The following is a 25738-nucleotide window of genomic DNA, read 5'->3' on the forward strand; positions in this document are numbered from 1 at the left end:
TAAACAGTGATTTATAAGTTTTTGGTTATAGAGTGTTGCAAGATAAATTTAAAAAACAAAACTTTATATTGTTATGCCAGTTATTATAATATTTAATAATATAATATTTATTTATTTATTTTGTTAAATGTACTCTCTTCAAAGAAGGGATAAAGGTGAAAAAACAAAAAGAAGCTTTTGCTCTGAAAGTGTGCACAGGAAGTCAGGCTCTGCATTCTGCGTGACTTGACCTCTCTCTCCTCCCCTGTAGTCCACCTCTACAGCATGCAAATTACCGAGCAGCTCCGATACATTGCAGATTGGTTAACTAGACAGAGCGCGCAGCGCGGCGCAGGCAGCGGCAGGGCACGGCGCGCGCTTTCTTAATTTGAACTGGACTGCAGGAAAAACGATGAAAGAATAGAAACACAACACAAACACTCCTCTTTGTTTTTTTTTAATATTATTTCTGCTGCTTCGAACCTGCAACTCAGTCATTATTCATTCTGAGGGAGGCTGTGGGGGGGGGGGTTTGTCTGCCTGCACTCATCATCCCGGGACCGGAGTGAAAGCTCAGCGCGGAGCTCCTTGCGCATCGGAATAATTAGTAGCACACGAGTGACAAGAGTGGAGAAAGATTGAGAAGAAGAAGGCAGAGGAGAGGAGCGGTCTGGGGAAGTTTGCTTCGTGTATCAGCCTGTTTTTTAAGGAGTGGAGAGAAACTGTGATAGCCGCTCGTCAATGCGCCGCTTACACATTTACTGATGGACTGAGTCCGGTGAACATTGGAATAGTCTTCTTTTTTTCTTCAGTTTATTCGGTAAGTCACGAGAAATATATGATATACAAAACTGTCAACTAAAATATATAAATAAGGATCCGGCAGGCTGCAATGACTCATTTACAATGTCTTAAGGTGACAAGGAATCCAGGTGTCCATTATGGACAGGTTCCAACTGGCGTAACTATGTCACAGCGCTGTTTACCACTCTACTTTGAAAAAACAGCAGGCTCTGTAAAATTCAGTATGTCACTCAGTAGAAATTAAGCACAGGCTCATATCTAAGAAAGATAGTAAAAAAAAGTGTCTGGGCTTGACAGGAATGGAATAGAGGAGGACTGCTGAGTTTTCCTGAGGGGGCTCCATTACCTCCAGCACACCTGGCTGCCTGCCACACGCAGTTACTGTATCCTACGGTGCTGTGCAGCCGTATGGTAATCCGGACTGGTGTGCGCCTACACACTGCCTCCTTTATAAGGCTACATACTAAAATGTACATACAAGTAGCTCTTCATTACAATACCGCATTATGCTCAGCTTCTAATCTGGTTTACATACATATAGTTCTGAAGATTTACAATCACAGACACAGGTGTGGTTTTAATGATGGCTGCATCGTGCAGCCAATCAGAATGCATAATTGGTTTTATGAAAGTGCTGTATTGTGCAGTATCTGCACTGCATTTCTCACTAATTTAATCACTTTGTCCTGCTTTTCTTCTCTTCAATTAAAGGTCGGGGTTATAGTTCTATTTAAGTGCAGGTTAATGAGGAAAGTAATGTCTTAATTAGCTTTAAGTCCTGAGTTCCATAATTGAGTTTTGGTCTCAATTTTGTGCTTGAATGGTTTATAATCTAAAGTAAGTGTATAGGTGGTGACTGCCTGAATAACGCAAGATTAATTATTGATTGGTGGTTTTTGAAGACAGATGAGCTCACGTGGGCAAATTTAACAAATTATGTGAAGGCAAGTAAAGTTTCTTTATGGTGCTTCTCCTCAGTGATCTGTTGTCAAAATGTCTCCATGGACTGCATCTATCTTTTCTCCCCCAGCTACAGAACATTACAACAATGACAGAAATGGCCTGACTTCTTTACTTATCAGCAGGTGCAGCCCTTTACTGAAAATCAATGATGAGAAACACAAACATGGGTGCTGTTTTAATGTGCAAAGCACCCAAAGGGAGATTGTCCTGACAGGTGTGAGTAGTTCAGAGCTTCAGGCCATTGTTAAACTTTATTAGTGCACACTATTTCCAGCCAGAGAAATCCCACAGATATACTGGAGAGCGTGTGCTTCTCTAAGACACAGCGAGTAGGCAGTGCTAGCCCACAGAATATTGAATCAGTCAAAAAAAAAAGGGCTGGAACAAAGGGCAAGGGAGTTGAACTATCTCTTGCCTCTTGAGTAGGCGGATGTCATAATTATCATTTCTCCAGGATTGCGGTGGAGGGCCGCGGGCACTGGCAGAATCTCTGCAGATATGTGGGTGTAGTGGTGGTGCCGACCCTGTAGGGCAGGCCACATCACTTCCAATACAGAGGAAAAAGGGACAAGTCCTACTGTAATTGGTGCCTAGAAACACTGCAGGGCACTCAAGGGAAGTTGATAGATGGTCAGGGGGAGTATACGTACATAAACAAGGCAGAGGGTGCACACAGACGCAGGAAAACACACACTCACGCACACAGGCTAAAGCAATAGAGTGCAGGGGGCTCTAATCTGCTATCCCATGTCAAGCTGAAATGAAACAACCCCTAGCTAGATGCAACAAGTCTCACTGTCTCGCATTCTCCGTCTTAGTCTCCTTCTCATTTTCTGTTCTAGCCTCGAAGCAAAAGCAGCCTGACTTTAAGTATTAGTGGATGCACGCAACTGTTTGTTGGTGACCTCCAAGTGAATGGGGATAAATGGAGGGTTGGGAATAAAGTATGACTTTGGCCTGCTGTTGAACCTGGTTGATGGTATTTTGTGCTTCACACGTCATTAAAAGTAGCTTGCATCTTTGTCCTTGGGTCACTCTTTTGTTGTCTAGGAGTGTGTTTTTTCACATACCTGTAAGAAAAAAAACCACTTCTTGCTATAAACTTCTCTGTCAAGAGGAATAAAGGGAGGTGGGAGCTCCAGGCAAGTGAATCTCTTATTGGAGTCTGGCGAGTCAATAGAGCCCTCACAGGGCTCCTCTGTTATTTTTCCTCTCCAATAGAATCACTTAAAAGTTTTAGCACCTCTCTGCAAATCTAGGAGCAGCACAACAGATTTATGATCTTTTAAAAGTCGCTACTATTCAATGTTTTAAACAGCAAGATGTTTTTTGTTTTCGTTTTAATTAAATAAGACATGGCAGGTGTTCAGTCATCGCCCCTACCTTATGTGTTTCTGAATGAATATTGGAAAAACCTGCTGTTAGGAAAGCAGCATATACATGGAATATGATGGGCTGTGGTTAGAGTTCTGATGAAATGCTCAGTGAGCAGATAGGACAATAATCACCCCACTGCCTTTGTTTGAAATGCAACACTCCCTTCTGTTGCACCAGTGTCACGTGTGATATGCACACATTTCGTCTGCCAGACGTGCTGTGTTGCCTGTAAATGCAGTTAATCTGCAGTTTCTGTTATCATTCTGGGCATTTTCTGGCAAAAATCCATCTTAAAAACAAATAGGGAGTTAAGGATGGTGTGACTTTTGTTGTCGTAACAGGTTTTAGCAGGAGCTTAGAATGCTGTCCAGCCTTTTTAACTGCCCGCTGTGGCATTCCTGCTTAATTGGTCTTGAAAGGCCTTGTTCAGCTGGACGATGCAGGTCAGCTCAAGTCTCTGTAGTTGTTAAGTCATCAGGCACTCAATTAACTCAGCCACAGTACCTGAGCCAAACAAGATACTTTGAACTAAATCTGCCTGTAAGTTGCAGCCTAGACAATATTGCTGTTTTCTCAGACTTGAATTAAAATCATTTCCTTGGTGGGCAAAGTTCATGACCATGCACTGACACATCTATCAGTCTTTTCATCCTCTAACCATGTTATCTTATCAAACTGAGCCACTGTATGTTCCAGAATCTGTGTACTGCCGGAGCCTTGTTATTTCCACTCGCCATGCTCTGGTTTTCCTTCAGGCAAATTTGCATTCGACTGCTCAGAGTGTCAGATGGGTGGAGTTTTAGTTCTACTGGCTCTGCTTTGAAAAGCAACCTATACTGATCCCAGAATGACACCAGAATGAATTATAGAGGCATCTAGTGAATAAATAGAGAAACGGCAGAGCAGCGAAAGAATCAGAATAGGGCTATAGCCTACATGATCCAACCAGTGATTCTTCTGTCAGTTAAAACTTGCCAGTGCACGTTTTCCAAACAGTGAGATCTCATCTGTGACGCCTGCCCTATTATTTTTTTTTCTTTATCACAAAAGCTCAAGAAAATTTGTTTTTGCAAAGTGTGCTAGAGGTTAATCCAAAGAGCTTATTGTGCAGAACTTTTTTTTTCATATTGAACAAATATTTCTATTCAACATATGCTCAATAAGCCTATAGACAGCAGGTAAATATCAGCTGAGTTAAAGAAGAGAGGAATCATCAGCTACTGAGATGCAGCTAGGATTAGTGTGTAGCCACTGGAAAAACAAACTAATAAACAAATAAAGACTTAGGTGTCCAGAAACTTCCTGATGCTCCAGACAAGGAAACAAGTAGACATTGCAGTCTAAAAAAGAAACTGGTTCACAGCAAGAGCAAAAACTTCCAGCTGTGGAAAACCCCAGGCTCATATTCAGCACCAAAATACAGAATATTTTTTTCACACTTCCAAGACAAAGAACCATTATTTTAGTAGAAAAAATGTAATAGCTTGGTATCAACACACTTTGTGTGTAATATCCCTCACTGCCTGAAGGTGTGCTGTTGTTGTTTCATTGTTTTATGACACTAGGACCATGTATAGGCATGTGCATCTATTATTTACAAGGTATTTTTTGTAGACCTTCGGACTAATTGCCATCTGAAAAGGTACCATTCAGCTGTTACTAATGACGGCAGCCACAAGCAGATGTGATCATAAAAAAACAGCGTATGACTTCATTGTATAGTTTGCCCAATTAGTAAACTCGGCAGGGCTCTGCTGAAGAACTGTGAGAATAAGTGTACACTTCCGAGCAATTAGCATCTGCAAGAGAAACATGCATGGCACTGTCATAAAACAGATGCACTCCAGTCTGAGAGTACGTGTGAGGAGTCAGAGGAGTTTATAGGTTTAAATCAAGCGTAGACCAGTGGATTTACAGCCATGTTGATAGCCATTTGTCATTGGTTGTTTTGTGGACAATATAAACTGAGCTGTGATTGGCCTCTTGTGCCTGCTGCACTGATGTTACAGAATGTTCTAGCTGGTGCCCTTTCCTTTGTTTGTTCTCAGTAAGCAGGTCTGTCTGCCTATAATGTGTGGCTCCTTTGAGACTGCACTTATTTTTTTTTTTGGTATCAGATGGCAGATCTACACCTATTTACAGAGTGAATCATAAGACTGTCATTACCACTGCCCTGTGGCCTTCTTACTGATGGTGGCCACAGTGGAGAACAGATAAAGATTTGATGATTATGTGAGACGTCTTAATTTAACTCCACACAAGTAATTACTGTATAAGGAGGAAGATGATATTGAAGCACAATCGTCTATATGTATGTACATTTTGCCAGTCCTGCTAGTGAGTCACTTCTGGATGGAAAAGGGGACACACAGACATATATATCTGATCTGTGCAGATGAGTCTCCCTATGAAAACATACCTTGATGCCACTGTATACTGGTGTAAAATGCCTGCTCATTTCTGGAAAACTAATTACTGCGCATTAGTTAAACAGACCATTTGAAATGCAAGCCTGCTAAATCACGCTTGCCAGAGGAGCTGAGGCACCCCCCCCTCCATCTCTCCCCTCCCCTCCCCATGCAGCCTTTGTGCTTCTATTATTAGTTCTATCATGCATATGTTCTCGATCAGAAAATAAGGCCCACCAGCAGAGAAGAGTAAACGAGGAGGCTATGCAGCACACGGGCTAGTGATATTGGTTTACGGTCAGGAGTTCACTAATGTCTTATCAGACGCCTCTGCTTATATGTCACCATATGATCGACTGCACGCTGTTAGAAACTGCGGCGTGACATGAGAGAACGCACACAGCTGATCGGGTTTTTTAACAGGCCACTGATGATGTTTCCAAAGATGCCAGCAGAGCATGTTGCATGAACGTCACTCCCCTGATCCTGTGTGCTTGCAACACAGCCAAACAGATCATGGCGGAGCAGTTGGTGGAGGAGCTACGGCTGTAGAAAATAATTGGTTGATTTGCTTGAAGATACGCGAGCATGTAGTGCAAGATGAAAATGCAAAAATATTGCTCAGAAAACTACAGGTACATGACACACTGCTATGTTGAAGATTATTTATGTGCTTCTGTCAGGGAGCCTCACACTTAACTGAATTAAAATTTACTCTTTTCAACCTTCTGATGTCAAGATCCATTAATCACCATGACTGCAGGTAGCCTAGCAATACAGAAGACTGAGGTCATAAAATGCAAAGAACTGACTGCACAGCTTCTAAGACAGATTAAACACCAGTGTTGACGATCCACTAGATATCTACACGACACGTTTATAACACGAATACGGAGTGACTTTTATCAGTCTTGACTGAGTTGGGAGAATAGTTCTATCTGTCGGGTGTCACAAGGGATAACAAGCCTTTCAAACTTGAACATCAACTTGCCTCACGGTACAGAAGAAGGAATTAGGATTCTGCCTTATAGGCTATTTGTGGCTCCAGCATGCTTTACTTACTTTGACAGCGATGAGTACAGAACATGACCATAGTTGGCTTTATATTATCTAAAAATAATGCACTAAATCAACTGATAGCTTGCACGCTACTCTGTACAGTTCAAACCCAGGTTTATGTTGTGTTTGTGTCAATCCCTGGCAAACAATGACGAATGTATAGATGATAAAAATACAATAAGCACTGCTGCAGGGCTCTGACCGTCTGGTGCATGAAGCGTGTTAAATCAATGGAACGCAAGGGCATCTGTGCTCCTCATGCTCAGTGTGAACCGTTGATTCGCAGATGCCAAATTTGGATATACAGAAAATGGTTTGTCAACACAACTCGAGTTTTTAGTATTTAATAAGTTTATTATGTGACTCCACTGCTTAGACAAGATGTGACTGAATTCAATGCATCAAGCCTAATTATGGCAGTTGGTGGTACGCTGGTAGACAGCCAAGAGAGAAAATGAAATGAAATCAAGTAGAAAAGGTGAGTCTAAAGTTTGGTACAGCAACTTGGAGTCAGCCTGGGTGAAGCCAACCTTCTACCTTAGTGTCTGATGCCCTTTTTGAATCAAAACACTGAATAATTGACACCTGCAGGACTGTAGCTGGACCTGACCTCTGACCTGAACCTGGAAAAGCTCACATCATTTGGAGTTGTGCAGGCTAGTTTTAGTTTGCTGACTGAGATAAGATAAGATCAAATCACATAGAAGAGGTCTTGTGACTGTGACATTATGCTCATGAGGGGGCATTTCACTTGTGATGGTTGATATTATGAAGCACTTCTAGCAACTGTGAACAAGCTATTCATGGGTTTGGAAGTGAACAAAGAAAACTGCATAGATGGTCTCAGTGTGTGACAAAATATTAAACAACGGACTTCTCACTGTCCCTCATCTGCTTCGCTATCCTCAGCTCTGTACTACTTTGATGTTGGACGATGAGTTGGCTTCCCTCACATGCATGAGAAGCCATCTCATAGGGCTTCAGTATGCCTCTAATTGAATTGTCTGAACAGCAAGAGATGCACATTTGAAACTAAAAAAAGAGAGACACAGAGAGAGAGGTGCATCAAATGACTGGCACCGGAAGAGTGTTTCATCTCCTGCGCCCGTCACGCTGAGTCCCATGCAACATTGATTGCCTGAAAAATGGATCAGTTAGAGAAGTCTGTTTGAAATACAGAAGAAAGAGTGCATCAGGCATCCTCTGTATCTGCCCTCAGCAGTGTTATCATGCAGCAACCAATGACATCTGTAGTTTTTTTTTTCCCCCTGTACCATCAGGGTCACCATGACGACCACAAGACTCCTGAACAAGCAAATGATAAATAATGAAAAGACATTTTTTTGGAACCTGTTTCTGAATTATCTAAACAATACACATTTAATAGGTTTCACAAATTAGATTTTTGGGCTTCATTATATTTTTCCACATTATCTTTTAATTGATAAACATGGCCAGTTTGAGCTCACAGACAAACATATCTCCTTTTTTTCTGCACATAATCGGTTAAAAATAATCATTTGTTAGAGTGCTGTGGTGCCTGGAAGACTCCACAAATGTCTTGCCAAGGTGTGACTGTCATCTAAATCTCCCTGCATGTGGTTTGGATCCATGACCAAACGGTTTCATTCTCTTGTTTCTATGGATTCATAATCTGTGAGTGGAGTATACATTTACGCTAGCTATAGCTTGCATGTTTAGAGCGACCTTGGAGTTTAAAGCCTGAAAAACTCGAAATTGCTGGAGACAGCACAGACTTGGTGTTCATCAATAATTTTGACCTTACCCAACAACACAAAATGTATTGAGGCATGATAACTCAGGCAAAAAGGTGAAGAGAGAAAATATACAAGAGCTGAGTGCTTGCACTGAAGCAAATAATGAATCAACAAATACTGTGTTGTGTATGATTCCAAACAAATTAAAACAACCTGCACTACCTTCCATAGGTTACAGTCAACTTCAACAACCCATGGAAATGTGCCCCTGACAAACACCGTCTGTATTGGCTGGCCCGGTCTTGCTGGAATGAAGCGTTCCAGATGCTAATCGGATTCGTTAACGAGAACAGCTGTCATCTTCCTACATCTTCCGTCTTTGAAGATTTCCGTTAGTCAACAGTGAATATCTAGCTTTATCCTTGATCTGCGTGAGATGTCTGCACTTCTACACCAGTCCACTGAGAGTCATCCCGCCTTTGATCCATTGTGACTTTAGTCAACTTAATGTAATGGATTTGGATATGGCTGTTCATCATTAAAATCACATTTCAGCCTTTCCCCTGTCACTCAGAATGAATCCTTCTAACGGTAATGAGGGAAATCTCTTCATAAAGAGCTTGGTAGCACTACTGCTTTCAATGGACGCTGCTGTCTGTCTGCATTTGGCATGAAGCTCTTTTTCAACATTTCGTTTTTCATATGTTAAAATCAACTGGGCATGATCCTTCAAGGCTAGTGACATACTAGCAGGGTTAGCTTGCACTGGCTTTATAATCAGATCATGATCAGTCCAGGCTTGCATGGGTTAACTGGTTTTACATTACAGTCAGGTTTTTTTATGCTGAATCCTTGTTGCTTTGACATGGACTGAACTCACTTCTGCATTTGTGTGACTCAGTCTGAGTAAGTCTTTGTTCAGATGAGTCTGCATATAAGGGGCAGGGAAATCAGTCAAATGAGAGTCATTTTTTCAGTGTACCATTATCCCACTGTGAGTCAGTGGAAAGACATGTTGTCCTACTCTCTTGGCTCGCCCTAGGAAATGTATTTATTCCTTGCAATGTCCAGAAAGATTACTAGGATTCCCATTAGCTGCTCAGGGACACAATACTGAACTTTCTGAGCATTATTTTTGTACAATGTAAGGTAGGCAATAGGCATGTGAGCACCATTTGCAGCTGTTATAAATTTTAATGCATTCACTATATAAAGACAGTTTTCCACTTAACAATTGCTTCACCGATTTCTATGTCCTTTCTTCATGCATATGATACATTCATAAATGTCATTTTACACTATGACACATACTAGAACCACAGTTCATGTAGTGTAACACATGAAACTTGTATGACATTTGGATCACCAAGACTCAATTTCATTTAACCGCCACTTTTAAATAAAATGTTTACTTTATGTCAAGCTTTCCGTGACTTCTAAAACAAGAGCACTTATCACTTTTCTCCTCCCCACCCCCTCCTATCCATACTTCTTTCTCCACAGATCTCAGACCGAAATGCTGCCCTGTATCATTTTCACCGGCTTGTTTCTCGCCGTGGCCAGATCCCAAGATATCCATCCCTCACAGGCATCATCCTCTATTAGTGAATCCTGTGACTCCTTGTGCTCCTGCGAGTTGAAAGATGGCATCCTTCATCTTAACTGTGAGCAGAGAAACATCAGCAAAATCTCTCAAATCAAAGTCCCGTCAGGTGTGCCCTTCCATCTGAACCTTTACAAAAATGACTTGGTTGAGCTCCGTGCCGAGGAAATGGAAGGGCTTAAGAACGCCCTTTCACTGCACATCGGGAGTAACAGCATACAAGAGCTGGAGCCAGGGGTCTTTAGCACCCTAGGTTCACTGAAAAAACTCCACATAAACAGCAATTTCCTTGTTACTCTAAAAGAGGACACTTTTCAAGGCCTGGTAAATTTGGAATTTCTCCAAGCTGACACAAATTTCATTCGGGTCATTGAACCTGGGGCCTTCAACAAACTGATCCGGCTCAAGGTCCTCATCCTCAATGATAATTCCATAGAGTTTTTACCCAACAATATTTTCCGCTTTGTTCCCCTCACCCACCTGGACTTACGAGGCAACAAGCTCCAGACGCTGCCTTATGTGGGGTTTTTGGAGCACATCGGGCGGATAATGGAACTCCTCCTTGAGGACAACGAATGGGTCTGTGACTGTGATATTTTACATTTAAAAATCTGGATGGAGAATATGAGGGCCCAATCAGCAATCGGGGATGTGGTCTGTAGCACCCCACATCACCTCAAGGGGACCATCCTGGCAAAAGTCAAGCGGGACGTCCTCTGCCCGTCCCATGCAGAGATTAACTTGGAGGAGCCATCAAAATCACTGGATATGGTGGTGACTCCCTCATCTAAAGTGTCTCAGAATCCCAAGCTGATTAACGCTAAAGATGATGCCAGTGTCCCAACTCCATCTCACATTCCAGCCAGTCCTTGTGTGGAACACTGTTCATGTCACAATCACCCTGTGGCAGGGTTTTTGATGCATTGTCAGGACAGAGGAATTCAAAAGGTATCAGATATCGGAATACTTCAGCAAAGGCCGACTAAACTGGTTATGACGGGAAATATGATTCAGAAACTCTTGAAATATGATTTTGTCACATATGATAGTTTAGAATTGCTCAACTTGGCAAACAACAGAATTGACTACATTGATAATGAGACATTCCTCAGCCTGAGCAGCTTGAAAAAACTCTACTTAAATGGCAACAGAATAGAGAAACTGTTCTCCACAATGTTTGTGGGACTGCACAACCTTGAATTTCTCTATCTGGAATTCAACCTCATCAAAGAGATTGCTCCAGGCACATTTAATCCCCTGCCAAACCTGAAGCTGTTGTCATTAAATAACAACCTGCTCAGCTCTCTTCCAGCGCAGATATTTCGCAATGTGCCCCTCACCAAATTAAACCTGAGGAAAAATCTGCTTATGCACCTGCCAGTGAGCAACGTGCTTGATCAACTTGACTCACTGGAGCAGATTTATTTAGAGGACAACCCCTGGGACTGCAGCTGTGACTTGCTCAGCCTCAAACAATGGGTGGAGAAGCTGAGAAAAGACACCGTGGTGGGCTCCATTTTGTGCCACACCCCCAAGAAAGTGATGCAGATGGAACTAAGGAGCCTCCATCATGACATGCTGTGTCCAGGGTTAGGAACGTACCACCCTTTGCAGCCTGGTGGAGAGGAGAGTGTCACAGCTACACTGGGACCTGATAACAGCGACAGGAGTTTCTTCATCTCACTCACAGACACCATCCCGCTCTCTGTTCTCATATTAAGCCTTCTTATTTTTGTCCTGATGATTATATTCTGCTCGGCCGGACTAGTGGTGTTTGTGGTGCATCGGCGGAGGCGAAGGGCAAAGAAAAAAGCAGCAGAGGAGCAGCCACGAGAGAATACCAGCAGCAGTTCGCCTATTCACTTGCATTACAGCATGTATGGGCAGAAGACAACACATCACACTCTGACTCAAAGAACTGGGTCTGCCTCTCTATATGAAGAGAGATCACACAGCCCTATTGTACAGATCTGTCGCAACCCCACCTACTGCTCCCAGCACAAGGAGCACGACGCAGATTTGGATTACAGTCTGGATGATCCCAGCACCAAACATCACGTCTGCCGGAGTATCATGGAGAAGGAGAACACATCTCCTCTCACCGGAAACCCTGGCTCTAAGTTCAGACCAATGACTGGAGAGTGCCCCGCGGAGTTTGTCACTCTGGGGAATCCCAACTCTTTGTACAGGAACATTCTGGAGAGGGAGAAAGAGCTGCAGCAGCTTGGAATAACAGAGTACCTTAGGAAAAACATGCCACAGCTTCAGTCTGCTGTAGACATGCAGGTCCCGGGGCACCAGGAGGAGTTAAAGCTAATGGAGACTATTATGTACACGAGACCACGCAAGGTCATGCTTGAGCAGACAAAGAATGAGTACTTTGAACTTAAAGCTAACCTGCATACTGAGCCGGACTATTTAGAGGTTCTAGAGCATCAAACTGCATTTAACTAAAATGATATATCTCATGTTGGAACCAAGTGCCTTGTCCTGTTTGCCCTCTTGTACTTTCCACAGTATGAAACAAATATATATATATATATATATACATATATACAGTATATATCATGGGCACACCTCTTTAAGTTTAGTTGTAGCACAGAATGTAACTGTTTAAATCTTTTGTTCCATTTGTTGACAGCCATGTTATGTAGCTGGTGAAAGGTATACCATTTTTCAGCCAAAAGTTAAGGCAGTCTGAGACCCTGTTAGAAATCTACTCGATCAGCTTTCTAGTGCTGCTGCAGCCAAATGAATCGATCCCCCAGCAACACCCTATAACCCGGCCCTGACATACTAAAAGGATAAAGCAGATGTTCAGAAAGAAGTGAGTGAATTTCAATCACCACTTGACCCAGAACTGCTGTGTAATCGGTCTATCCTGACCTGATTAGACCCCCCGTCAACATAAGCCAGCTGGAATGCTGTAACCAGAATGCTCATTGTGCCGTAGAGTCGTCAAATTGCCAACTGTACATTGGAGAACAGTGATAGGAGTCTGCTCCTGTCAGTCGATTAACCTGACAAGCTGCACAGTTGCAGTAATGAGACTTTTATTTATTTTTATACAAGCTGGTGATGTTCACGAGGGAAGTCAGTAAATAGAGCACTTGGAGTTCATTATATACACAACTATAATGTTGTAAAAAATGCATTGCACTAATCAAATGCCATAAGATGGTGCATGACAATCAACAAGAGTCCTGCTGAAACTTTATTTTTTATGAAGAAATGAGCCACTGATGCGTAGGATCATTTCATGTATGTGTATGTGTGTGTGCGTGAGTGTGTGTGTGAGAGAGAGCGATACAACAGCATTCAGGAACACTGTCTCTTTCTCATGCTGGCAATGTGTGAACTGATACGATTGCGGGGGATGCTGACCCGTTAGCACACGACAGGAGACTGACGATGATCCAAAATACAGGAAGCTCCAGACAACCAGACAACGGACTTCAGCCAACTTTTCTCTCATTTCTCAGCTCGTACTAAAAAGCAATGGACAGTTGGTGCAGTAACTGACATTGTGGACATTGTGCAGGATTTATACTACACACTCATTCATACTCTCAACAGTTGGTGTAAGCACACACACACTCTGTAGCTTTTCTACTTAACTAGATTTAATTATTTATTCTGTATATTTTGTATATACTTATGTTCCATTATTTTATGTTATTTTTTGTGTGTGCCTTCAGATGTGCTGTACAGAATATAAACAGAAGTTGTAACTAAAACAGGAAATAAAGAATTGCAATTACATAAAGGTGAAAAATAATTGCTGGCTAACTGGTACAGACTGCAGAATCCAGACCTCCTGGTGCCTTGCAGTACACTCTCTATTCTCTCCACTAATTGACACACCAGGCATCCTCTCTCATGTGTTATCGGTCCCCCACAGTACATATATATGTGTGTGCATGGATGTACTTGTGTCAACAACATTTGATTCTGTTCCTGCTGTGTGAATAATTTAGCTCAAACCTACTCCTCAGTCACACAACAATGGCTGAGGAGGCCTATTTCCCGGCAGCCATGGTTTTTCTTCACGACTTTAATTGAAACCTTTTCCAATTCCTCCATTTTCTATCATAATTGATGTGTCTGACGATCATTTGAAAGAACACACGCATAACCACTGCTTACAAAGGCTGACACACGACAGACTGGTGTGTGGCACTTGCATCTGAACACAGATACCCAACCAATGTGAATAAATTATTGTTCATAGATCTGTATGCAAACACACATGATTTAAGGTTATGTGCAAAAAGACCAGCACAAATACACAGCTGAGAGAAAGACCAATTAACATCCTGAGGGACTCATAAGCAATATTCTTTTCTAAAGGTGAGACAGTAGCAAATCACATAACTGAGACAGAGATAAAAATAAACAATTTCAGTTATGAACACTGTGCAACAGCACTGTTAAATGTATTTAATACAAAACCAGCACTGATAGAATATAAAGCAACACAGTGTCACGATGACCCAGTCTGTAAATGTGGAAAACCTTTTGTACTTTTCCAAATATTACATTTCAGCAGTGAGTTAATTTGAACAGAGACTGTTAAACAGACTGTTTAAAATAAAATGTGGTAAAAGTTCATACAACAGCTGGAGACCCAAAGATAAATTGAACAAGACAACCAAGACCAGCAGGATGACCACAAAGCAACTATTCTCCCCATGCAACACCAACAAATTTACAGCCACAGGGTCCTTTTCTCAAATTATTTGCACTATGTGGCTCTAACTACTGTTTACATTTATTTCAGTGCTTCAGTCACACGCAAAGCATTCTGGTACATGAACCTGGAACTGCATGAAACACACACTTTCTCTGCCAATGTATTACAACTGCAATTGACTACAATTACCATCAAACATTGACTGGACAAGAGGATTTTATTAGAATCACATGTTTCAGTGATAGCAGGAGATTTGCTGCACTTTCCTGCACACTTGTGCACAATAATGACACAAACTGTGGCACATTATTGCTAAGTGAGTTTTGCACAGTGAGAGTTAACCTACTGCAAAGTCCACACACTGATGTAACAACTGTAATCATAGGTAACAGAATTACATGGACAGATGAGCAGTAGTGTCTGCTGTATGAGCACACAATACGCCTGAAAGTGTAATGGGAACCAGCGGTGAAAGTTAGACGTAAAATGAATTGTTTACACAGACAAAGCACACATAAGTAAGATTCCAAATGCCAAACAAACTCACATGTGAACAACACACTGGTGACCAGCTGTAACTATTTACAATTCATTTTGAATGCTGCTTCTGTTTGTTGTGCATCACAGAATCATCCTTTGTGATCTCAAATGCTCTTACGTGTATAGACTTGGCTGAGCAGTCACTCAGAAACACAGCAGAAATGCACATATAATGCTTTTAATACAGCAAATAACACAGCATATTATTGTAGGATCAGTGTTTCTGTTCGCTCCATTATTACAGACAGTTCAGTGAACTTACTGGAGCGTCCACCACCTCATTTACACTGCATATGATATATTAGCTTTATTAGCAAAATGCTTCCAAAGAGAGCTCTCACAAATCTATATCATCTCAACCTGTTATTATTTATAGAATGGTCTATCTATTACATCTTCTCTAAGGCCACAAGTCATTAATATTAATATCTTAGAGCACAACAACAGAACATCTCTTCTGGGCAACAGTATCGATCTTTCTTATGCTTCTGAAAGATTCACCGGGTCCTTTGTACTGAACAGCAGTCAATTAAAGCCTCACTCGTTGTGTTATTCAGGCTGCAGCGCCTTCTTGCCTTTTAGTTCCTGCTGACATTTAATGAACAGTGAGAGGTAGAGATGCAGAACAATCACACTGTCGGATACAAATGCTGGAGGACCAAATGGATTTAATACATGCAGGTAAAAAGATGCAGGACTAAAGTTCAAATTAGCTTCTGCGCCTCAGGGGTGGAAGAAGAAAATTTATTTAGGAGATACAGTGCTGCCATAAACTGCTAAATGACACTTAGGTATCCAAATCTCTGAGCTTAAATCAGGATAGTTTAATATATAAATGTTTAAACTAAACCAGAATAACATGCCTTAAATTTGTTTCCTCTCTTGCTCTTCGCTATTCAGGGTCAAGATAGGGGGCTGGAGTGAATCCCAGCATGCAATGGTGCAAGAGCAGCATAATATGTGCATGTCTGTGTAAAGTGATAGATTAAGCATATTGGAGCAGAAATATTTGTCCATGAAAATGTCAACTGATGCTGTAATCACTGCCAGGTGATGCATTAGGTGTTTGTAATGAATTCCATCTCTGGCATGGGTCAAGCAGCATGAATCCCTCAATTTGACAAAAAATGCTAAGTGCATAAAAATCAAAGGGCATGTATTAATGGCACTGTGGTTACATTATAAAATATCCACACCCAACATGCTGTGCGGTTGCATTCCGAGGTCCAATCATGAATGAAGTAGCACTATAAGGAGTGACTTTGTCTTTCAGCACTCCCACACTTCCTGTAGTCTGTTGCAGAGCTTTACCCTGGGGGCGATCTTATGATGCTGTCTGCCAAGCAGAGCAGCTTGCTATGAAGCTATGGACGCTGAACCCCTATCCTGTTGTTTACTTGGCACACACACACCAAGCCGGTGACCCAATTTTGCTTCCGAACATCACAAGTATTTAGTCATGGAAATGTGTTGAATCGAATCTTTTGTTGTGAGCATCCTCTCAGGTATAGGGGATAAAAACTGTTATGAAAAGAAAAATCCCTCAAACCAAACACTAAGTCTGTCCACTGACAATATAGTTTGTTTGGTGCATTACACAGAGGTGTTTACAGAGCTGCTGCTGCTGTGTCACTTTTCTTTCTGATGCTAGCAGAGACAATAGTTTCTCTAACACCCGTTGCAACAACAGACAACAATGCAGCAATGCAATGACGGCTTACAAGCCAAAAAAAAAGTCTCACAACCTCGTCTAAACGCTAGTAAGAGTAAAAGTTCTCAAACAAACACAGCTGCAGGTTCAAACATGTTCTGTTTCTGGGAAATTCAGTCACTCCTTAACTAGACCTATTGAGGCAGCACTGGAAACTACTGCGTAGAAACACTATTGTTATCATCATCCATCACATCCAATCATGTCCTGCTGCTGAAACAGTAGAATTTCACTGTTTGAACCACATCCTTCCAGCTTGAAACTTGGCAAAACATGTTGTCATGTGATAAATCCTGTGAAGATCCACCTGCCTTACAGGGCAGAGTACATCACCAACTGTACGTGGAACCAACACCACAAAGCAGGAGCAAAAAAGGTGCCGAACAAAAATCAGCTGCAGCACTTCATCACCAAATAGCTCTTGGAATTTGTGGCACATCCCAGATTGATGATGCTGTAAAAGTATCTAAGGGAGAATTTCTCCCTTTAATGGATTGTGTGCAGGATTTTATCAAGTATCATGCGTAGCAGTGTGAAATGGGGAGTAATAGAGGAAAATTTAGTGTGGATGAGATCATAACCAAATAATGGATATAATGGTGGATACTGTGTTTTATGGAAAGTATTGATTTGTTCTGTTCTTTTGTAGGGACATTTTTGGGAAAAAGTTCTATAAAATACAACTTATTTAAGGACAATCTGCTGTTGATTAACTTTTTTTAACCACACAGACCATTAAGCAAATATGGAAATAGAGGGACAAACACTATAACTTGACCATGTTACACATTTTATACAAGTAATATGCATGTTTGTGTAACTAAACATGCATGTGGAGAAGTAACTTGACTTTCCCTGCTTCTCTTTCCCCTCAGGCAGTGTGGCTAAGCCTGGAAACTTTATAAATCTGTTTGTGCAGTCTTTTACGCAGCGGCTCTTTACCATGTTAGTGTATGTCTTTTTTCATTCCCATGTGAGAGCAGTTACAGATGTTGAATGTTAGTCATTACCACTTCCACGGTACTGACGTCACATGCCTTCCACTGAAATCAAACAACTGTGTACATTTTACACATGAAATCCTTGTGATGGATTCACTTAAGGAGATATGTAAACTGTAAACTGGATCTTAACTCTTTACGTCCACATTGTTGTTCGCTCCGCGTTGTTGACAAACTGCCTCAAGCAAAAAATAAGCCGAGGAGGCAGCAACTGACACAGATGTAACACATGTGAGTCTACATATGGCACTGCCTCTGTTCATAAAAAAAGTAAAAAATAAATAAATAAACAAGGTCAGCTCAATGAACCTCATCCCAGAAGTAGATTATTCCCTCTCTATGGATTCAATGAATTGAACTTTACAGGCGAGGAAAAGCCCATTCAAGCAAATGTAATGCGCATGCAGCATGTCCCATAAGACAATGTTTGTTACGTCTTGGAAACACAGCGTGAGTTTGTCAAGCATGAAGTGAACTCAGGGGTGTGACATGAGCGTCCGCAATAAAGAGGAAGAAGGAGAGAAAGAGCAGCTTCCCCCCAAGACAGAGTCACAAGTCACACTTGTGCTCCTGACATTAGAACAAATGTCCTCATGTGATCACGCTGCAGAAATATGAGATGGTAGCCCAAAGTGTTTCTAATAATATTACAAGCTAATGACCCATTTCGAAAAAGCGCCTTGCCCGGCCCACTTGGAACATTGAACAGGATCACTGATGGGCTTTCACGGCTTGAAAAGACGTGCAGACAGAGCAGCACAAGCCATCGGTTCCTTCCTCCACTGAATGATGGCGCAATTAAATGTTTCATAGTGTGCCAACATCAGTGCTACCACTGCAGTGGCTCCCAGCTTTCTCCTTCTGCATCCTCAAAGAGTTGTCAAGCGACTCACAAAGAGATGAGATGAGTCCCTTTCCATTCCTTTCTTTTTTTTTTCTTTTCATTTTGTTTTCTTATGTTTGCCTCTAACTTTCCTTTTCTCTCCATCTTTGTCTGTACACAGTCTAAGCTATATCAATTAGAACTTTAGTATACTCAAGTGAACTTTAAACCTTTGCTTTGAGTGCACATTATCTGTAAGGTGTGTGAGCAGCATTAGTGAGGAAGGAAAAAGGACCCATTATAAGGCAAATAGGTACAACTTTTCACAGCAACCTAATGTATTTGAGTATGCTGAAAAACACCTACAAAGACACATTTTTGCAGAAATTACAAATGTGAGAGTTTTGTCCTTTGTTCCACAGAGGAATTATGAGATAAGAGGCGCACAGTAGGATATCAAAAGGATAATTTTAAGTGAGAAGAAAGAACTGTACAAATCTGTTTGGATAAACAAGCCAAAGCTAAATCCATATGGGTAATACAGCTCAGCTAACATGCACAGGCAGTTCAAATCTGAGTGTTTTTCCAGAAAATTTGCCTATTTAGTATTTCTGAGTAAAATTACAATTTTTTACAAAATTATAATTCTGAGAAAACAGACGCCAGGCTTTGTCACCTACTAACTCAATGCTAGGCTAAGAAGTCCATATTGACATCACTATAATAGAATAATAGAATCAATTTTAAATTTATGTGAACAAGTCACACATAATTCCTGTGAGCTTCACAGCACTTCCCATAATTCTACTGTCATCCATCTTAGACATTAATGAAGTACAACACTCGCTATTTATGCTCCAAAGGAGCAGGAGTATGAGCACGCTGACATCCATGCAACATATTCAAGATATTCTTTATGACATGAAGCCTGAAGGGCCATAGGAGACAGCCATACTCATGTGTCATGTCATTACTAACAGATTACTGCTATTTTGACACAAAGCAACCGTGTTCACAAAATGGTGTGATGTTTAGCCTGTGGCAGCAGACCAGGAAAAAAAACATGTTCATTTGTAAGTGAGATTAAGCAAGGATTACAGGCTCAATCCAGAAGTGTGTAGATTTGGATGCAGATGAAGGTCAGACAGTTATTGGAATCAATGGGTTGCAAGACAACAAAAGATTTTTGTTTTTTAATTTATGCAACACCGGTCGTGTCATTCACCTTTAAAATTGGACCAGCGTTGTTGTTTTCCTGATAGGGATAGAGTCAGATCTGTGAATCAGATCTGACTCAGAGGTCACATCCCCCAGCAGTCTGGAGTTCCCCACCACCTCAGTCTTAAGAGACACACACTTCCACTATCTGTTTGGGGCTTAGTGGTTTCACCAGGGGATGGTCCTAAGTCCCTTATGGGGATTTTTGAAGCCTCTTATTTGGAATTATAGCCGGTCCTTAATCTTATAGATTGAAAAAAAAAGAGGATTGCTCTCAAAGAAAAGGAAAATGTTTCATTTAACAGAGCAACATTCATTCCTATGAAACTGACTGATATATTATAAACAAGTGGCGGTTTACTATGTTCCACTTCATAGTTCCATGGTATCTGCCCGACTCAGCTTTCACCTGCCGTCTTTGAACTTGAACTACTTTCATTCCTCAGTTTAAGACTCCAAATCTAGTATGCGTTTATAGTGAGGTGCAGTTTTCTCTTTTTTCTGACCTGGAAAAAAAAATTTGAGGATCCTTAGCTTTAGGCTTCATGTGTTCCTGCTGCGATATTCTTGACGTTACAAGTCAAAACAATTAAGTCATTCTTTACCCATAGGCCTGTGTGATATAGAGGCTGAGAGAGGAGGCAAATTTAAACACAAACACACATTCAGAGAACCCGGCACATTTTTTTTTGCCTTTTTTCTATCGGAAAGAACTGGGACATATTAAATATTTATACCTACTGTGGTTTTAGAATCCACGTTGCACCAAAAAAAACTAATTAGTGATAATTTTAAGCAGCACTACGTATAATATAATTGCACAAGTCGTTCTGTTTGGATACTTTGTTTGACAAGAATACACACACACTTTTTTTTTTCTTTTTCATTTTCAGACCCTCAGGGGGTTTCGAGATGTAATCAAGGACAGTTTTATATAGCACAGTGATTGTTGTTCCTACACCTGTAATAAATGTTGGCGTTCTCAGGAGAGCACAGTAAATACTGACAGCAAGGAATAAAATACATGCACACGCACACACACAAAAACATATACACACCCGAAAAGGGAGGTCATTGCTTTGGTTTATGTTGCTGTTGCTCAGCTGAAACTCAGACCCACATGCACACTGTAAATATGCATACTACACAAAGCACCGATGAAAACACACACACACAGTACGAGTCTCAGCTTGCTTAGGAATGACTGCCAGAATGTGACGCGACATGGCCCAGTGCACATGGCTGCATATAGAAAGAGATGCAGGGTTGGCCGTTTCCATGCTTATTGAAACCAGCATGTGCTTTTTGATACCACCCACCGCAAATCTCACAGCCCCGTCTAATTTGTTCCTGATGAGGACGTCACACACACTCCCACAAGCCTGCATTCACAAACACACTTCGTCTGCCTTTTAAACGTTCCTGTGAATCAGTGTGTCTCATCAGAATGCACTCCTGTATGTATTTTCAGTCAGACTTCACCAACTCTGCTCAGTAATTGGTAAAAATTCAGAACTTCTGCCCCCACACGTGAACTTTGCACACGTCACATGCAGACCCTCCCCAGCACTGCACACAAACTCCCACAAATGTGAGTCTAACCGATGAATCATACTCAAAATCCCTTAGAGCATATTTTTTTGTGTTAGTTTGTATTATTTTAGTGCAGAAATGTGATGCGTTCAGGGAATGAGCAGGACACTATTCGGGCTTTTGACACTGCATTGTCATCCACCCTGGTGCTAGTGGGCTTCAGCCCTAGTCATCTCTGCTGTGAGCTAGGTCACACGCTTCAGCAGGAGTCCCCTGATCACATGCACACACACACACACACATATGTAAAGCTGCACAAGCATACGGGGATTTGTATAACGGGATACACACACTTCTGCTCTGCAGGAGCTGGAGCCCGCTGTCAGTTTGGAGAAAAGAGGCTGCGAGCCCCTGGAGTTTGGCCTCTTCTTTCCCCAATTTTCCTCACTCACTCACCCCACCCCCCTCCCCCCTCTCTCATACACATTCTGAATCCTGCTCTTTTCATCACCCATCTCTTTCTCAACTCCCACACAGCCTCACTCTCCCCTCTTCATTCTCCAACACGAAATGCAGTGACATGCCACACTATCTGCCCCATACGCTTCCAGCACATACAACCTCTTGTGCTCTATCACCCTTGGAGCTATTTTTAGCCGCCTTGCTGCACCTACACAAATGAGCCAGAGCATCCTCCTCCATCTTAACAGGAATCTGATTATGCGGCGTGCATCACCCTCAGAAAGTTAGAGGGGTAAATCTCTAAAGATCAAATCTTTTTGATACAGTGGGCTTATGTAGCAGAACAGGTCCCCGAATCCTCACAGAGATAATACAGATGTGACTGCAGTGCTTGTGTGTATTCTTGTTAGGCCCAATGTTGCCTTTCATTGTGTTTTAAGGCACACACAATACACAAAAAGGCATTTAAACTATGTTCTCTTAGCTCTTTGATGTCAATCACTGCTAGAGAAGACACCTAAAAACCCAGGGGGCACCTCAGAGATTATTTTTCCAAAACATTCTTTTTCTCAGCTGTGCTGTGTTTCATTACTTACCCAGGCTGTCTTTAACATGCATTGCAGGGGCGCCAACACCTGAGGACATAAATAAGAAGATGACCTTTTGTTGCTGCCTCACTTTTATTTAACATTGCTCGAGTATTTTTGAATGTGCTCACCTCTTCTACCTCGGAAAAGTATGAGCGTGCATGCTTTCATTTGCATCGGTTGACTTCACAGGTGGATTTCGGAGAATGAATCTTAAAAGGACAACAAAAAACAAACAAACAAAAAGATAGACACGTGACATCAATGTTATGTTAATTCCAATGAGGCACTGACTATTTGCGCTCCAGCCGACCTAATGGCATAGACGCTTTCTGAGGAAGGGTGATGTAAACGGTGTCAGCTGTGTCGACTGGTTTAATTTTTCACAGGTGTGCCTCAAATGACAATGGCAGCTGCCATTTTGGAGCAAATCAAAGAGAGCTGCCCTGAAGGGAATTTTTGTGCAGCTAACAGTTGCTCAGTAGTGGAAAAAGCAGGTTTGAATGTCAGCGTCTCTTAAAGTCATAATTCAAAAATATTCTATTTGTGCTAATAGAATAGTACACAGTAAGGTGTAAAGTTTGAAAGCAACATCACAAAGTTCCTCTTAGAGTGGTTTAATTAGAGAAAATGGATGTAGCATCTCATAAAAATGGCCAGTATTACATCCCAATAAAAGAAAAAAAACTGTTGGCTGCTGGTGATAGCTTTAAGAAAAGACTGACTCACCCTTTAATGGCTGTTTTCAAGTGCAGTGCATAACATACATAAAGGAGTGTAGTTGAGACTTAATATGTTTTTCTTTATCATGTTGCTCAAGGACTCTGAGTTCAGTGCAAAGGCACGCAAAGGATTTTTATCAATTCAAAGTTTATTATACATAACATAAGCTACAGGTAGGAGTCACTGTGACTTCAGGGCAGCTTAGAGGTAAATCATGGATAAAATATGGAATACAGTGACAGGCCCCATTCCCTTTTGTGTCGAGATAATGAGGCACTACAAGGTTATGCATCAGATTACTTTAATAGCACCAAAGGAGTTTTCGTCCTTTTGGGCAGCTCTACAGAGCAGTGGTTGTCCACAGAAGCCTGTCTAAAGATGACTCTGTCGTGTCTTTCAAGGGCTACAAAACTTTGCATGAAAATATCGGCTGTCAATTACAAACAAATGAATGAAATATTGGTGCTACCAGGTTTCACACTGTGCACTCAATACACACTTAAGCAGTGAGATGAGGAGGGAGGGATGCCAGCTGCAATGTAATATACAATTAAGAGCTTCGGCGTTCAGTGCCAAAATATGAAATGAAAGCTTTAATGTGATTGCAAAGTGTGTGTGTGTGTGTGTGTGTGTGAGAGCTGTGGTGTCCTGAGCGGCCACTGTAATGTTCAGCTTCTGAAGCTGCGGTTACTTCACAGCTCAACCATCCTTAGTTGACACCTGTTTAAACAGAAGTGCTGGGGTTTTAATTAAAAATGTGCCGGAACTGGCTTCATGCAGGCTTATGTAAAAGCTTAATCACAGGTGTTACTGTCTATTCTTAAAGCCTTATTGTGTAAATGTGTGTGGACAAAGCAATTTTCAACACTTTAATACAAATATATATATATATATATATATATGATATCAAACTGTTGAAATCAAACTGTAGTTTGAGTAGGAAATCCAAGGAATGACTGAATATGCAGCAAAAATACAAAAACATAAAACTGGAAGAACAACAAAAAAGCTGCTATGCAGTTTGCAAAACTTGGCCCGAAGTAAAAGTAACTTTCAAAAACTGTAAAGCTGTCATACTGTGCCAAATTTCCACAGCAGCTTACATCATTAATGTGAATACTCACTGTCACAGACTACTTTATATTGGCTGTTCCTAAATATTGTGAAATACAGAGTTTAATTAGCATTTTTTGCCATTTATGTTCAACATTTTTAAAGATAAAATGAAGTGGCATCCTGGCTTCAAAAGAGACTCGACAGAAAACATGGATGTGACGAGGCTGCTGCGTTTCGAAGGATTATTCCTGCTTCCTGTGGTGTCAGGTGATTGGCAGTGAGCAGAGTGTAACGTAGTGCAGCACTGATATGAAGACACTCAACTGTGGTGCAATGAAATAACGATTAAAAAAACTCTGACAAAACCCAAATTAGTGTTCTGTGTTTACTATGATGGATTACCTAGCTGGAGCTGGGCAATTTTCAAGCTGCTTCAAGTACAGAATTGAGTGGCAGCAAATAACTTCTTCAGAAGGGTTAAAAACAAGCCTCTGTATTGGGAAAAAAATCCTTAAGACTGCAAAGTCGATGATTGATTGATTTTTTTTCTTTAATTCTATGCTTTGTACCCCACAAGAACTCTGCCCAACAGTCACAGGCTAACGATTTTGATTCAGAAAATTCTTAAAAGTTAAAGATAAATGAAGTCATTACTGTTGATGGAAGTCATTGCCACTCAATGAAGACTGAATCCGCTTAAAGAAAATAAACTGAGGAAGATTATTTTGGAGCAGGTGGTTCTGTTAAGGTGGAAAAATGATTTTTTTATACTAGACGTGAACATTGTTTTCTTCACATTTTGTCAATAATGATTTCAAACCTCAAACTTCAAATCTTACTAATGATTTCTTCTACATCTGAAACAAGAACTTTCTCTTAGGAAGGTGCTTGTTCTCAAACACATGTGCCATCTCTTCTGTCACAGAGATTAGTGTTGTTCCACACATTTATCTAAAACACCTGTATAGAACCCAGCAAGGGTTTTCTGAGGACATAATTTCCCTCTTTGCTTCCTCCCCCTTATCAGCTGACAGATAATCTGGCTCCAGGCCAGAGTAGTCTGACTCCTGGACGGGGTGTTCTTGATTTGATCTGCTGATATCAAGGCTCAAAATGGATAAAGCAACCTCAAGGGTGCATTCAGATCATAAATATTCTCCATACGGCTTAAACATGTTCAGCATAACCAACATTGTCTGTGCAGGTAGCAGTCTCAAGTCATAAAAGTTTTGATTGCCCTCACAGAGTCACAACTTCTGCAGTGAAACATAGGAGCCTTGAGTGGACACAAACAGAGATCACAGTTCTGTTTTGTTCCTGAGGAGGAGACAGGAAGCTCCAAAAAAGCAGCACCTGCTGAAGGAAACATTAAGGTATTGATCAACCTTCACAGTGTTCAGTGGTTTCCCATCTGCCACAGTAGCTAGAGGGCACTTGCCAGCTGCCCTAACAGGTTTTTGGGTTCAGTGTTAAAAGAATG

At 41.3% G+C, this 25738-nt stretch overlaps 1 protein-coding gene across 1 annotated transcript; it reads left to right on the forward strand.

The window, feature by feature from the left end:
- The first annotated feature begins 327 nt into the window (after positions 1-327).
- slitrk6 (SLIT and NTRK-like family, member 6) lies at positions 328-13671 on the forward strand. The gene is made up of 2 exons (XM_028400031.1): positions 328-799; positions 9812-13671. The coding sequence occupies exon 2, from the start codon at positions 9825-9827 to the stop codon at positions 12363-12365; it is 2541 nt and encodes an 846-aa protein (XP_028255832.1). The 5' UTR covers positions 328-799; positions 9812-9824; the 3' UTR covers positions 12366-13671.
- Positions 13672-25738: the final 12067 nt, after the last annotated feature.

Source organism: Parambassis ranga, chromosome 2 (genome assembly GCF_900634625.1).
Source record: "Parambassis ranga chromosome 2, fParRan2.1, whole genome shotgun sequence".
Classification (NCBI taxonomy): Eukaryota; Metazoa; Chordata; class Actinopteri; family Ambassidae; genus Parambassis; species Parambassis ranga.